General features: G+C 42.8%; 1 protein-coding gene across 12 annotated transcripts in view; it reads right to left on the bottom strand.

Moving 5' to 3' along the window:
* ATXN7 (ataxin 7) overlaps positions 1–15,757 on the bottom strand; it is a 144,288-nt gene that overhangs the window by 12,064 nt on the left and 116,467 nt on the right. For all 12 annotated transcript variants that reach the window (XM_063630786.1, XM_055259972.2, XM_063630784.1 and 9 more), the window contains 6 exons: positions 14,679–14,931; positions 12,403–12,662; positions 11,829–11,911; positions 6,535–6,800; positions 4,489–4,687; positions 4,004–4,125 (listed from right to left, as the gene is read on the bottom strand). In XM_063630786.1, coding sequence (XP_063486856.1) covers positions 4,004–4,125; positions 4,489–4,687; positions 6,535–6,800; positions 11,829–11,911; positions 12,403–12,662; positions 14,679–14,931 — 1,183 coding nt within the window. The remainder of the gene's footprint in view (positions 1–4,003; positions 4,126–4,488; positions 4,688–6,534; positions 6,801–11,828; positions 11,912–12,402; positions 12,663–14,678; positions 14,932–15,757) is intronic.

Consider the following 15,757-nt stretch of genomic DNA (forward strand, 5'->3'; position numbering starts at 1 on the left):
GTGGGCAAGGTATTTATTAGGGGATGCGGAAACCATCTAAATTCAAACCAGGGAGGGTCTCCTTTTATTTTAGCTCTGAATCTTTAATGTGACAGTAACAAAATTTCAAAAACTTCTTTGGCAGAATTTAAACCAAGGTGGCAGAAGAGAAAAAGGCCTGACTGGAAGGCAAGTGCCAGGATTGCCTTGATCCTGACTTAAGGGGTAGCCCTGGCTGACCCGGCCACTACCGCAGTGAGAAAGCTGGCCTAGACTGCTGCCCAGGTGATTTTCAGATGCTTTTAAAGACTACTGTTATTAATAAAATGAATTAATGACTGCAAGTATTTGCAAATGCTTTAAAAATCCTATTCGGCCAGGCGCAGCAGCTCACAACTGTAATCCCACCACTTTGGGAGGCTGAGGATGGTGGATCACTTGAGGTCAGGAGTTTGACACCAGCCCGGCCAACATGGTGAAACCCCATCTCTACTAAAAATACAAAAATTAGCCGGGCATGGTGGTGTGCACCTGTAATCCCAGCTACTCAGAAGGCTGAGGCAGGAGAATCACATGAACTGGGGAAGGGGAGGTGGAGGTTGCCGTGAGTTGAAATCACACTACTGCACTCCAGCCTTGGTGACTGAGTGAGGCCCTGTTTCAAAAACAAAACAAACAAACAAAAAAACCTAAAACCCCATTCAAGGGTACAGCTCTGGCCTGATGTTAGTGCTTGTCAACTCCAACTGTCGCACATTACGGTCACCTGTGGAGCTTCAGCCACATCCATAATGATTACACCAGAGTCTCTGCAGGGAGTGGGGACCCACATCAGTCATTTCTAAATCTCTCCAGGGGATTCTAATGTGGAGCCAAGATTGAGAGGCTAGGCTCTCTCTCCGCACTACTCATAGAGGAGCGTGGCTCACACTGTCATTAATTACCTGAGAGGTTGGTTAGGAAAACTGAGTTCCTGGGCCCCACCCTAGAATGATGCATCAGAAGCTGTATGGCAACAAGACCCATGGGTGATTCTGGAGCATTCAGAATCCCTGCTCTAAATGAAGTCCAGGCCCTACTGCTCACTGGGAGCAGTGGCTTCTCATGACCACCAGGTGGCTCAGGAAGCCAGGGCCTAAAGACCCGGCTGCCTGGAACCAAATCTCAAGGAAAGGAAAAGCCTTCTAGAGCAGGGAAGGATGTGGATCTCTCCGGGAGGCAATTACTAGTTCCTCTTAGAAAAGCTCATTTAAGTAGTTAATTACTCTTTTGTGTATAAAGAGGCAAAGTAACAATATGTACTCATACAGACTTGTGTTTGCATAAATAAACTATGTAGAGATACATAAAAAATAGTAAAAATGTCTGTGGGGGCTGGATGGAAAACAAGCATGTTTACACAGGAGGACTCAGGGTTTTCAATGTACGCCTCTTTATACTCGTTTTTCCTTTTTTTTCTTTTTTCAGACGGAGTTTCGCTCTGTCGCCCAGGCTGGAGTGCAGTGGCGCGATCTCGGCTCACTGCAAGCTCTGCCTCCCGGGTTCACGCCATTCTCCTGCCTCAGCCTCGTTTTTCCTTTTTTAAGCCCAGTGATTGTATTACCATTTCAAAAAGTAAAAAACAAAAACAAAACAAAACAAACAACACCAACAAAAATCTTTGAAAACCATTCCAGCCCCTTCTTAGGGAATATGGGATACTGGTCCCAAATCAACAGAGGACAAGCAGTTCACAGAAATCATAGGAGGTGGGCAGTGGCCTTTCGGGTTATGGCCGTGCTGCAGAGAAAAGTGCTGGTCTAATTTCACCACTGGCCAGAGACTCCACAAACTGAAGTTTACTCATTTCATAGTCAATTCCCACTTCACTTACCTTCAATTTTACCACAATAACCCCGTAAGGAAGGATTTTGGGCTGAGCCAGTAGGGTGGGACCTGGATCACTCTGAAAGTTTCCTTGAGGGCTTCAAAGATGCCAGGTGAGAATAGTTCTCTGGATGAGAAGTGCTGAGCTCCCCAGAGCAAATCTCAGGGGCTGCCTGAAAAGGCCGCCAGCACTCCTATGTTGGGGGGCAACACCAAGTTCCCATCTGGCCCAAGCCTACATGCCAGCTCATTACTAAGCAACATGTCCCTTGTTGCTGCAGACTTTTTAAAAACCAATGGTCATGCTAATGGAAAGGGTTGGTTTCCTTCTCCCCGGAAGCAAGTAGGCAGCCTTGAGACAGAACGGAGAGTAGACGGCGGAGTCGACCTTATGATCCTGCTTTTTAAAAAGTTCACAACATCAAGAGGAAAGTCTCACCATACAAGCCACTAGGAACTGAAACTATCTTTGCCCAAACTGTTGGCCATGAGCCACATACCAACATAATGTGGATAAAACATTCAGAAATCCATTCTAAACTCTTAGGAGTACATTAAACCCATAGTTTCATGAGCTCAGCGTGCTTTCCAAGTCCCAATGGGTAGTATGAAGAAATATGAAGTTGAGATTTCATGTATCTTAGGGAGTTCTGGTGTGGAAAAACCCCTGCAGAACCCCCAAAACCAGTCCCCTGATTCTGTGTCTGGCCAGGGACAATGTTCCTTCATAAAGAAGAACCTCTTATCCAGCAAGAACCAGAAAGAAATATGAAAAAGAAAAGCAGAGTAACAGTGCTCTGGATCTGGTGTTCTAAGGAAACAGATGTAAGTCCTGCTAATGATCATGGAGATGGTTCTTTGGGTTGCAGACAATCCAAGGCCTCCGACCAGCGTCTGACTTTATTAGGAAACCAAGGCAGGGAGGTAAATGAATGTACTGGCAGAGTCCATTTAAGGAGGCACTAGTAAACAATGCCGAAACAGAGGATCTGGGACGGCCTGGGGATTACTGGACAGTCACTTTAGCAAAGCTTACTATTCACCAAAGTCACTCCCACCGAATACTAGTTCTCCAAGACGTTCTCCTAAAAAACGTTCCGAGGTGAAAAGAGCTTGGGACATGTTCCACATTATACATGACATTCCGTGCTTCAAGAGTTACAAAGCACAGTGCCCATTAGGGCTCCGGGAAGTTCTGCAGTAAAAAAGCTTTTTTTTGTTTTGTTTTGTTTTTTACAGGAAAGGCTGAGTTAAACCTTTTTGGCCATGAACTCTTCTTCCACTTACAATCCTGTTTGGGAAGCATTAGGTACATAATATCACACAAGGTGTCTTAAATTGCAAACTGGAGCACATGGCTCCTCTACCTAAAACCTTCAACACTGAAGCAATTTCAGTGTCACCTGGCCTCTGCTGGTTTCTTGGACCTCATCTTGTACTGTGCTCACTTTCTTGCTCTCTCTCCAACAAGCTGTCTTTTCTGACTCAAGACCTTGACACAGCTGCTTCCTTCTGCCCAGAACCCAATCCTCCCTACCATCCTAGTGACTGCTATTTCTCATCCATCCTTCTCAGTTTAAGGACTGCCTCTTCAGAGAGGCTTTCCCTGAATCCCTCTGGCCTGTATATTTTCAGCTCTTTACTTGAAAACATGTTACCGCTAGGTTCAATTCCTGGCCCTACCACTAACTTGCTGCATGACACTGTATCTGTTTTGTCATCGATTAAAACCAGGGGTGGGGGTAGGGTATAATCATGGTCACTGACAGCGAATTGTGACTGTTAAGTATATTTAAGTTGTTTGGTGTATAGTTGGCTCTAAGTAAGTCTTGGTGATTGTTATGGTTTCCATTATCTCACTTAGGACAAGCTATCATCTCATTCTTCTGTAGACTAGTTTTTTTCTCCCCTCACCCAATCCCAACTAGACTGTGAGCTCCATACATGTGGGAGTCCTTCTGCTTTGAACCCCAGCACCCAGAACAATCTGTAGTTGTGGAGTAAATGAATGAATGAAGGACAAGGCACCTTCTTCTCAGGGCCAAAGGCCAGCTTCATTTAGATAAGCATATCTTCATAACATCAGCCTCACAGGAAATAAAAGACAACACAGCACTGTGTAAAGTCAGCTCCTCTCCCAAGAACAACAGGCACTCACTTCCATAGCTGTGCATTCAGATGCTTCTCCACCATGAGGTTGAGGGCGCAGCGAAGTCGATTCCACCTGGAGTCAAACACGTAATAGCCTCTTCCAATCTGCCGGCTCCCAAATGTGCAAAACTGCAAGAGAGAACATAGCCGCGTGCTTGCTGACTCCCACAATGGCATGCCCAGTTGGGGTTCTCGCTCCTTCAGGAAAGGAGCTAATCAGGAAAGACAGAACTGCCTCTGAGTACCGGAGGCTGTGAAGCATGAGAGTGACAATGCCTAGCCCTGAGTGTCATGCAAGAGAAAGGGAAAAAAGCATGAGATGTCCCCCACACAGTGTGTGTGCTGCTTCTGGGGCACCCTGTTCTGAGCTTCTCTCACACCTTGACTGCATCCCACACATATAGGCATGCCAAGGTCCCTGGCACACCCCCCTGCAGTGCCCTGTCCATGCTGTGTGGGGAGGGTCAACGCGGGGGTGGACGTGGAACTTACAGATGCCGGCTGAGGATGATGACCTGAATAATGACAGTCCAGTTTTTCAACAGACTCTTCTTTGTCATCGCCTTCGCCCTCCTCACTGGATAACCGAGAAGCTGGCTCAGTGGCAGGCAGGGGAGGGTGTGGAGATTCATGGACTGGAGGAGGGTCAATGGGGGCACTCCCACCTTGCTGAGCAGGGCAGCCTGGAGGCCTTGGTGAGTAGAAAGCGCAGCACAGATCAGATCACACACCTGGGAATCAGCCGCCTTAACTGAGATACAACAGTGTGTCCAAAACAACCTAGCAGAGGCCTGGGTTCCACCTCTAGCACTGGGGGAAAACAGATGTTGATCCAGGTGGCTTGGGAGTAAAGGAACCTCTCTCCTGAACTGCAGGATGTTAAGTTCAGCTGTTTGCCAGATACAACCAAGGTAACTTAGAATGAATCCTTTCTATTGCCATTTGGGTGGTTCAGATCCCTCTTCTATTCTCCCCCAAAGAAGGGGAAATACATGTGGAATTTAACAGAATTCTTTGATTCCTCTTCAAATTTCAACTGGATTTGGTTTACTAACACAATAAATGAAACATAGTCATCCCTCGGTATCCATGGGGAATGTGAGTCCAGGACCTCCCAGGGACAGCAAAATCTGCAAATCCACAAATGTACAAAGTGGCCTGATATAAAATGGTGCAGTATTTGCATATAACCTATGAGTATCCTCCCGTGTACTTTAAATAATCTCTAAATTACTTTTAGTACCTAATACAATGTAAATGCTATGTAATGTATTGTTTAGGGAATACTGAGACAAGAAAAAAAAGCCTATATATGTTCAGTACGACACAATTTTTCTTTCCCCAAATAGTTTCAATCTGCAATTGGTTTAAACCACGGATGCAAAACCCATGGATATAGAGGGCTGACTGTAATTTGCAAAGTGCTCTAAGATAACCTAGGAGAGACAGGAGGTGATACAAGAATAAGGTGGTATTACCACTTTATGTGGATAGCCTACAGCCTCTTACTCAAGGGCAGTAATGTATTTTTCCTACACCTATAATGGCCTCTGGAATTAAGCTTACATTTTTCTAGATGCAAAAACTTGAATGAGAAGAAGACCAAAGAAAGGACTTGGGGAGGAATCTCTGGCCAGGTCCTGACCACACTCTGAGGAGCCTCCTCTGATGGCTCCTCCAGCATACTGCACAGAGACCACAAAGCTCACGTTGCGAGAGGCTCAAACAGACACCTGGGTTTCCACGAGGGAGGTGCTTCCACCTTTACGCAACCATTTTAAAGATCAGATATGTGAGGGTGAAATGGTAAGCAATAGCAACCGAGGACTGGCACATTCCTCAGCAGAAGCTCTTGCTGCCAATAAATGAACGGCCAACACTGAAGCCCCTCTTTCTCTATGCCTTTCTCTTTCTCTTCCTCTGGAAAACTAGGTACAGTCTTTACTTCAACTTGGTTCAGTATGTAAGCACAAACACACACATATTCCACCATCACTGTCTCTGAGGTATGTGTATAAGTTCTCATTAAAACACTGTGATCCATTGTTTACTCTGCTACTAAAATGCTAATACATGCTTGGGCCAAAGCCCCAAATGAATGAATGAAAACACATTGATAAATGGATGCTGTAAAAACTCAGGCTAAATGGCTTGTCCCCAGCAAGAATTCCCACTGCTATATAAAGACAAATGAAAGGGAAACTGCTGCCAAAGCCATGTGAAGAGTTCCTGTCACTAACCCGCAGGAAGGACCCAATTTCTGCCTGCTCAACAGAGTTGAGACACTTGATGTTGAGCAAGTGTAGAGCAGATAACTCTAGCTTTATTTTGCTGCTTGCATTTACAACCAAGAGGAGCCCTGGTTGAAACTTACTGAACTCAACCTTTTTTTTTTTTCTTCATAGTAAAACTCCCTTAAAAAACTATCTCCACAGAGAGGCTGAGATAAGTTTCTCAACATCATGACCATACTGAGATTTTACAGTATCTGCAAGTCTCATCTCTGAAGGCGGGAGAGAGTTGGAGGGCTTGGCTTACCTTGGAAGACTGGGGGTGTGAGGTTTAGGTTTACTAGCTACAAAAGGCTTTGATTCGGAAGGAATCACTCCGTGAGGGTTTTGGTGCGGCTCCTGTGACGTTCTAGGAGGGGCGGGATGTGGGTCCCTGAGAGGCTGCGGTGGTTGCTGAGAGTCCGGATGGCGAATCAATTCCTTTTCCCTGGGTTTGTTTTTGTGCTCGGCTAATAACACATCAAATCGTTTTCTTCTACCCTGGACAGCCCTGCGCTGGGTTAAGGAATGTGTCTGCGGACCAAAAAAATACAGAAACTGAGGAATCTCATTAATAATTTTTGGTCTGCCTTATATCACAAAACACCACTCCCAATAAATAAGCAATCTAGACCATAAGCATAGTGAAAGGCTACTCAGCATTTGATAAGCTAAAAACCTTAAGAGCCCGTTATTTTCTCCCTAGACTAGAAGCATACATTCTAGGCTCTAAATGCAGAAGAATCTGGAAATGTTATTTCCATCAGAAGAAAAAAGAAATGTGAGCGGTGACACCTGGTATGTAACTAAGTGCAACCATTAGTGCTATATGACAAGTACTCATGTTTTGTGACACAATAGCAATTTGGTTTTGGTGGCTCCTCTTACCAACTCCATTAGAAAAACCCTCTTTGGGCCATTTAAAATTTTGAAAGTTCATGTAAACGGAAGAAACAATTACTCCATAAAACATGTATCAGAAAGTGTTCTTTTAGTAACTTCCAGAGAATAAAAATTAAACACAATTCCATCTCTCTATTCCAATGAAAATGCCATGTAAAAATAGAAAGTGGCCCAAAGCATTCTGCAGACAGACTGCCACAGCCAAGGAGCACTGGACAGAAGATGAGGCTAAGAAGAAATGCTATGAACAGGAAGGGAGACAAAGTAATCCCTATAGATAGACACTGGCTATGGAAATCAAGGAAATGGGATGGACAACACCCTTGGGTCTTCAGACAATGTCTAATTTCAGAATTAAGAAATGGACACACAGAGGAAAAAGAAAAGTCAAGTTATGGCAGTGTTTGTCTTAAGGCAACCAATACACACACCTGTGGTTGAAGCAAATCTTGTAAGAAAATGTGTCTGTAGTCTAAACGCATTTCATAGTTACTGGCATTAAAACAAAACAAAACAAATAAGCCTAATACTATTGCCAACAGAAGATAAAGTTGAACGTACAAGTGTGAACTGGTCAGAGTTGGGCAAATCTTATTGACAGCTGAGTCCAATCACTCAAGTTAAACCTGACCATTCCATACTGCTGAGATCTCAGTCTGCAAAAATGCAAGGAGATGCTAATCCTGAGGAGTGGATGAGTTTGTATGAGCTACAGTGGCCCCTAATCACATATCCATAAACATACATGAATTAACCCACGTTTCCTTCTTTTATATTACAAAATACTGTAAATATGTGTGTGCATGCCCCTACACATAATACAAATGTATTGGCATAGTTGCTACAACTTTAGGGACTTAAAAAGGGAATTATGCTTCTAACTACCATTTTCCGTTGAATAACACAACCCACCTCCTTATGAGACACACTGCAAACTATGTCTATCTAAATAATCTAACCTGGTACAGATAAATGTGTTTAGCTTTTTACATTTTTTACTTGATTTTCTTTAATATGGAAAATGTCCGTAAGAAAGTAACCTAAATGAAGACCAGGAACTTTGTTTTGTTTGTGTTGTACTAGCATCTAAAAGAGTACCTGACACTCAAATGCTTCGAACAAAAAGTTTATAAAAATAATGGCCCTCCAACGTGTGTTGAAAGAACGAATGAACGTATAATATTACTGGTCCACCTGCCTGTCTCTCCAAGCAGATGTATAAACCTCTCCTCAGCTTGAATGTTCCCGGTGCCTAGCACAGTACAGCCAAATGAAGAAAGCCGGCAGATACATTTTTCCAGCTCAGTTTGAAGCGTTAAGTAGGGTTTCCACTGAGCTGTGAAGAACATTCCAAACAGAAATCCGACAAGGGTTGCCCAAGGCTCACAGGATAAAGACTGCCTGCATAACTAGGCTCCAGGGCCCTGCACGCTCTAAGACGCTTGCTCACTGCTCCCTGCTCCTTTGGTCCCGCGTACCTCTTCTTCCCTCTTTCTGTTCAGCCACCTGGCTGGCTTTAAGGTTCTAAGGAATTTGCTCTGCCCCTGTCACAGAGCCTTCACACATATTGTTTCCTCCACCTCTCCTACCTCTCCCATCCCTCTCAGCCCAGATAAAATCATCATATTGATTTCAGCCCCATGTTCCTATGGCAAGAAAGCCTTCCCTGGAAAAACTTCATTTTTGCAGGCTTTCATAATGTAGTCCTCTCATCTTTTTATAACTCATCAGTGGTAATTTTACACTTATTTTGGTGATTAATAACCTCCATCTCTTTCATTAGACTGTAAGCGCCACAAGCATACAGAACAGGTGGTTATTGTGCTAAACCCTTTATTCCCTGGGACCTAGAACAAGTGAGGCCTGTGCTCACAGATATATGTAATAAAAAGTTCTACAATGGACAAAGGCTACAGGAGTCACAAATCTCTCTGCATGGAAGGCACAGAGGACATTCGACGGGATATTAGACAGATGAAGAAGTGAGGAGGGGCAGTGAGGGTGGCAGACAGACAACAGAGAATGAGTAATGGGAACGAACAGCAGCAAATCCCCTGACGGTGAAGAGAAGAGATAACGTTCTAAGTCTAAGACAGAAGAGACCTGGCAGCAACTTGGGAAACACTCAGGGTAGGGACAAGCAGGCATGTTTAGCCCTACCGAGCTTAACAGATTCAGACCAAAGTGAAGGCAAGGAAAAGGAAAAGAACCGACAAAACAATGAAAAAAAGTCAAGGCATCCTGTAAAAGGGCAGGCCTGGTGGATGCTGCATTTTCTGCCAGTTCTATGCTGATCTCATGACAAGCTGGGTCTCAAGACTTATTAATGCAATGACAGGCTTAGCCCAATGCCACGGAGAGTAATGACACCCTTAAAGAAGGACAAGGGGAGCACATATCATTTGAAAAGGAAGATGGGAGAAAAATGCAGACCCATTCAAAGTCAGTCTACCTAGCAATAAAGGCACAGGAAGAATGCTAGTCAAGCTCCTTGAAGATTCTGAGTTGAAAAAAAACTTCTGGCAACCTCACTTCTGGGTAGTTATTCAAAATAACTGAAATCAGAATCTCAAAGAGCTATTAGAACTCCTATGTTCACTGAAGTATTATTTACAATAGACAAGATGTAGAAACAATATAAACGTCTGTCAACAGGTGACTGGATGAAGATGACGTAGTATATACATACACTGGAATACTATTCAGCCCTTAAAAAGAAGGAAATTCTGCAATATGCTACAACAAGTATGAGGTAAGCTTGAGGACATTATACTAAGATAAATAACCCAGTCACAGAATGATTAAACACTGCATGATTCCACTTATACGGGATCTATAATCAAACTCACAGAATCAAAAACTAGAGTCATGGCTGCCAGCGGCTGAAGGGAGAGGGAAATAAGGAGTTACTCATCAATGAGCATAAAGTTTCAGTTATAGCAAGATGAACAAGTTCTAGACATGCGCTGTATAATATTCTATCATAGTCAACAATACTGTCTTGCACACTTAAAGGTGTGGTTCCCTGCCACGCTTTGTAAACCACTGAAAAAGAACATCTTGGGTTTGAAAAAAGCAAACCTCATTGCCCACAGGTACTGTATTACTGAGAAATCCATGTTACTGAGAGTCAGGTGGGCAGAAGGAGAATGGCAAGTTGTGATCATGATGTGGACAGGGCTGAGGCATGCTTTCACACATTCTCTTAGGGACAGCTGAAACTGACATAATTCTACAGAACTCAGGTGGCTATCTTCATACACCACCGTCACTACACCACTGTGTGTCCAATTAGTACCCTATTAAAAAAAAAAAGCAGTTTGTTTTATGAGAGTTTTTAATCTAGAAATCTAAGGATGGGCTTGGGGTGGGGGTGTCCATTAATTCAAGATAGGAAAATTCAGAATGTGTATGTGTATGCACTATTTTATTCTTGGAAGATGGACCGTGGTTTTTTTTTTTTTAAATGAGATATTTAGAGGTACTCTTGACCAATCCTTTTCCCCAAAAAGGTTCTGAACCACTGTTGTAAGACAAAATCTATACACTAAAATTAAATTAGAAGCTTAAACTAAAGTAAGAACCACTTAAAAATTTCCCACTCCACAAGACTGTAACATGCCTCCACTGGTTGGGGCATGGGGCAGGGCCTGAAGTCCTTTATTCAAATACACTTTAATAAAATTTAAAACACTAACAATTTTACTAATTTTTAGAAGAAAATGCTAACTTTTATCATTTTGACCCCCTCCCTCTCCCTCTAAGGTTTTAAAATTACGTGCTTCAAAGCAGTGACTCTGAATGCTTCTTGAACTTTTCTGGGGGGTAGCTGGGGACACTCTCCAGAGAAATGCACATCAACACACAAGCTCATTTATGGAGAGGTGTTCACTGATGACCTGAAGCCACCCCACATCAATAACCCTTACTTTTCAGCAAATATACCTTATTAGCATACTGGCATTTTAAAAGAAGTAAGGAAGACCCCAGAGCAAAAAGGAAGACCATTACATTTTCTTAGCTTGTATATAAATTATTAATATATTTTATCTAGTTTTTTTGTTTCTCTTAAAAGAGATGGGTCTCGTAATGTTGTCCAGGCTGGACTTGAACTCCTAGGCTCAAGCAATCCTTCTGCCTCAGCCTCCCCACTAGCTGGGACTTACAGGCATGCCTGGCTTGCAGTATTTTTTTTTTTAAACTAGAAAACAGGGCTATCTCAAAGTCACAGATTTTTTAAAAAGTGGTTCTTTAAAATTTAAGACCATGGGTGACACATTTTTTAAATGTTCATACAACACGCAAAGGAAATTTCCGGACTTGCTTTAAGTCAGTATAATTTAAAGCAGTCAAGGGTAGCCTATATGGAAATATGAAAAGTTTTTAAAAATAACAGACTGACTGGGAGAGAACACTATTCCTGTGGATACAACACTGCTTATTAGAAACAAAACCTCTGTCAAGATTGTAACAACACGCTTCACATTTTGTCAATCTGAGGCTTTCTTCAACAGAACCAAGTTATTCCTTCACCTACACAATTCAGAACAATCCACAAAGCATCTTCTCTGGGTTAGAGAGACTTTGGGAGCAGTGTGGTACATCCCAGTCACCCATGTTTATCAGGATAGTCGGCTTGACTTTCAGGAGTCCACCTACCTTGCATGTCAAAGACCGGGTGCAGGGCTTCTTGGTGTCGAGATCAATAACCCCACAGTGGATGTCAGGATCAAACTCTCTTTCTGTCAAAAGAACACAGGCATTACATGAGGCCTGACAAACTCTCCTCCATGTATTTTGTAAGTAAGAAAATAGAAGAAATCAACAGTTAGATAAATTATACCTGGAATAAAATCCACATTATCATTAAAATAAAAAATATACAACGTGTGAGCGCTGCAACAAAGCAGCAACATTACTAAGACGGGGTGACTACTGCCATCAGATGACAGAAAAGATATTAAGTCTGTATTACTTCCTTCAGAAATACACCACTACAAAGCTACTTTTACATGACCTACACACACAAACACACACACACACACACACACACACTCATGCTCTTTAAAAACCAAGAATGAAGAGAACAAACGTATTAACTAAGGAACTTCTTCCTAAAGCTGAAGTTGACCAGTTTTAAAAATAGGAATTCTAGATTGCAGTTGATTTGCTCCCCATGAATGCCCATTTAATATATAGAGAAGCATTATGAAGAAAGAAAATTTCAAGTTACCTGATAATCTCTTATTTAAAAATTTCCTATTATTGGAATTGTCTTCAGGTTTCTTTTCCAGAGTGGGCGGTGCAGGAAGCCCTTTGCCATTCAGAATCTGTCCAGGTGAAGGCAAGGTTGGCTTTGGTATTGAGGGGCAGTTAAGGCCAGGCTTGACTAAGGAACTCACAGTAGCAGGACAGGTTGGCCCCACCGCAGATTTCAGTAGTGTGCCATCCATTTTCGGATGAATCTTTTCCACTTTCACAGAGGGTGTCATGCTGTCATAGGAGGAAGTGAGAAAACCAGTGCCTGAGTGCCCCAGCAGCTCCCAGGTGAATGGTGAGCCAGAGGGATGAGGGTAGAGCCTGGGCCTACCCAAGTGCTGAACAGGGCCAGCCTCTTGGAAGGCTCCTTATGAATTTTGTTAGGAAGGTTCATACTTATTAAGTCCATAAGCCCTTCTGGTGAGGCAAAACCCTCAGTGGACCATCAAATTTGCCTGGTCTTTCATCATTTCAAAAAATTTTACACATGAACCAATGGGAAACTTAGACCTGATACCCAATGCAATGCAATTTCTGTAAGAAGCAAAACATGAGAAGGTCTCAAAGAACCAAAGACTATTTGCAGAACCCTTGGAGAACATCTTTTGAGGACTGCCATTTGTAAGAAAGGATTCATCAAAACAAAGTAAACTTCTGAGTGAGCAAATATTTCAGAATAAATGTCACTAAAGACTTATGAGAACTCAAATATGCTTAATAACATATCTCCAAGAAGAGGTTCTTTGCTTCTGTCAATAAGGGAGACTAGTATTTAATAAATACATGTTGTGTCACTAAAGTGGTAATTCTCCAGTCCTTGAAAAATGTTTCTATGACAGAAGCTTAGGGAATACCTGTGCCACTAACAAAGAAATGAATCTTGGAATCTTACTGACACTATCATTTTGGTTGGTAAAACTGAAAATACTGGTAAGAAGCTAACAACTGGCCTGGTTCCTATCTAAAGGCCTAGCTCTAAGCAAATATTTGAATAAACGAGGTTGTATAAACTTTGTTCAGTGGAGTCAGTGCTCTAACAGCTGTGAAGCTGGCCAGTGACTTACACACTACATTGGCACCGTTTTTGGCTTTCAGACAGCTCCCAGAACAAAAACCATGCTTGCTGTACTGTACTTCTGACAGAAGAACAGGGGCTGGGGGCTTAGCAACCAGGACAAACAGCCCCAAACAGCTGTACCTGGAATAGCCTGACAGCAGTAGAGAGACTGCAAGATGTCACATCCTCTCCCAGCTGGCAAGGTCCTTATGCAGCAGCAGGTGCTGGATCCCACCCTGAGATTAACCAGGTTACCAGATCTTGGACCTACGATGTGTGCTATACCCTCCAAAAGCAGGCTGGCCCGAGAAAAGCCATCCGCCACCAGGCTGAGGGATGCCATGACAAGGCGAAGTATGTTTCTATTGGAGTACATGGCTGCTCCCTCATTGGACGTCAAGAAACCTGTCAATCTACTGAGTGACCATGGAAACTTGCCAAAGCCATGCCTGGCAGGTGTGAGCTTCCTTCAGTCTTCCCTCATCACTGCTGTGATGTGAACCTAAGGCTGAAGGGAGGAAGCACTGCTTCTCTATTTGCTCTGCAGACCCCCGAAAATTCTGCAGCAGCATCTGGGGATCTCTGCATCTTTTTATCATTACTATTATCCACAGCAGCAGTAGCAGGAGTGCCAGTATCCATTTGTTAACCGTCTCCTATGGCCAGACACTATGGCAGGTGCTAGGCATATATTAACTAAAATATTCTCAATAACCCAGCATAGTGGCTGTTATTCTTAGAGAGAAATGGTGCCTTGCCCAAACCCCTACAGCTAAGAAGTGACACAAATGGGACACAAATCCAGGCCTATGTGACTTGAGGCCTTCTTGGACAAAACTCCCCCACCTCACGAAGCTTCCTTCTCCTCATCTGGAAAACCAGGATAGTAACAGTACCTATTCCATAGGGTTGCTGTGATAAGTGACATAGTACACACATAGAGTTAGGTTTCAGTAGCCAGCACACAAGAATGGATCAATAAATATTAGTAACCTTATTATCATTGCTATTACTACTCTGAAAAGTTTCCTATGACATGATAGGGAAACATCAAGAAACAATATAACATACATTTGAATTCTTCCCCAAGTAGGCTCTCTTTTATATTATTCACAGGCACTCTCACATGCCACTGGTGTACACAGTTCCATTTCCAGCAGGTAAGCTTTAAAAACCCTCCTGGCCATACTCACATTCTACCATGGGGAACTCTACTTTGCTGAATGGGATGCATTGGCCTGGTGTTCCCCCTGAGCTGCAGTTTCTCTTTGGGTGATTTCAACAACTTGGAACTTGATGAGGATGCACTAAGAACACCTCCACTGGAAGAACGGTTGCTTCCACTTGCACTGCCTCCTTTGCTTTTGGACAGAGAAGGGAAGAAGGAAAATACTGAGGTGGGAGGAACGGCCAAAGGCGGCTTGCTGGATGAGCTATGTCTTCTTTCTGAAAAGGAAAACAAAGAAAAAAAGACATCATGTTTTAGGCAAATCTCAAATGTAATTCTGGAAGAATTCCCTGAAATCAACATATTCAGGTTAAAACACGTATCACTAAGTGAAGATAGGTTAAACTCAGCAGCCTTCAGAAATGGCTCATGTAGGCCCCACAGACTTACTTAACACTCTAGGTCCTTCTGTTTCTGAAGTATCTCAGCATAAAGAGTTTTATCACATACACCCATCAGGAAATTAGACAACCATCGTAAACATGAGAATACTGCCTTTTAGGTTTTGCGTGCTAAAAATGAACCTCATTGGCTCCAACTTGCATTAAGAGAGAGGAAAATTATTCATTCATCTGCAGAGCTCTGCTAAATGACACTGCAAGCAATTCTTTCTTCTTTTCTAACACAGCACCTCTCTGATTTGCAAAACAGCAAAATCTTAAAAAAACAAATTGTACCTTCTTTTTTTTCCCTGTCACTACCCACCAGCATATGACACCAAATAAGAATGTGTCTAGGGTTATCTTATCGTTCCCTAAGAATCTGTGCTGAAATTTTCCAGTGAATCATTTCACTTCCCACCCCCCCCTTTTTAATAATCTCACTTGACTACAGATGGCATAGCTCCGGTTCACACCACTAAGATGCCAAAGGCGCAAGACAAAAATACCACAAATAGCTACGCCTGTTTTTTAAACCAGGAAGTAATTCATGGTTAAGTATAGACTACAAAGGTGTAGCTGAAAATAAATCTATCCACTGGAGAATCAGGTTTTCTTAGAGTAAGGTAATCCATACTAATATAAATCAAGAGCTGTTGAAGAA

This window comes from Symphalangus syndactylus, chromosome 21 (genome assembly GCF_028878055.3).
Source record: "Symphalangus syndactylus isolate Jambi chromosome 21, NHGRI_mSymSyn1-v2.1_pri, whole genome shotgun sequence".
In the NCBI taxonomy this organism is placed as follows: Eukaryota; Metazoa; Chordata; class Mammalia; order Primates; family Hylobatidae; genus Symphalangus; species Symphalangus syndactylus.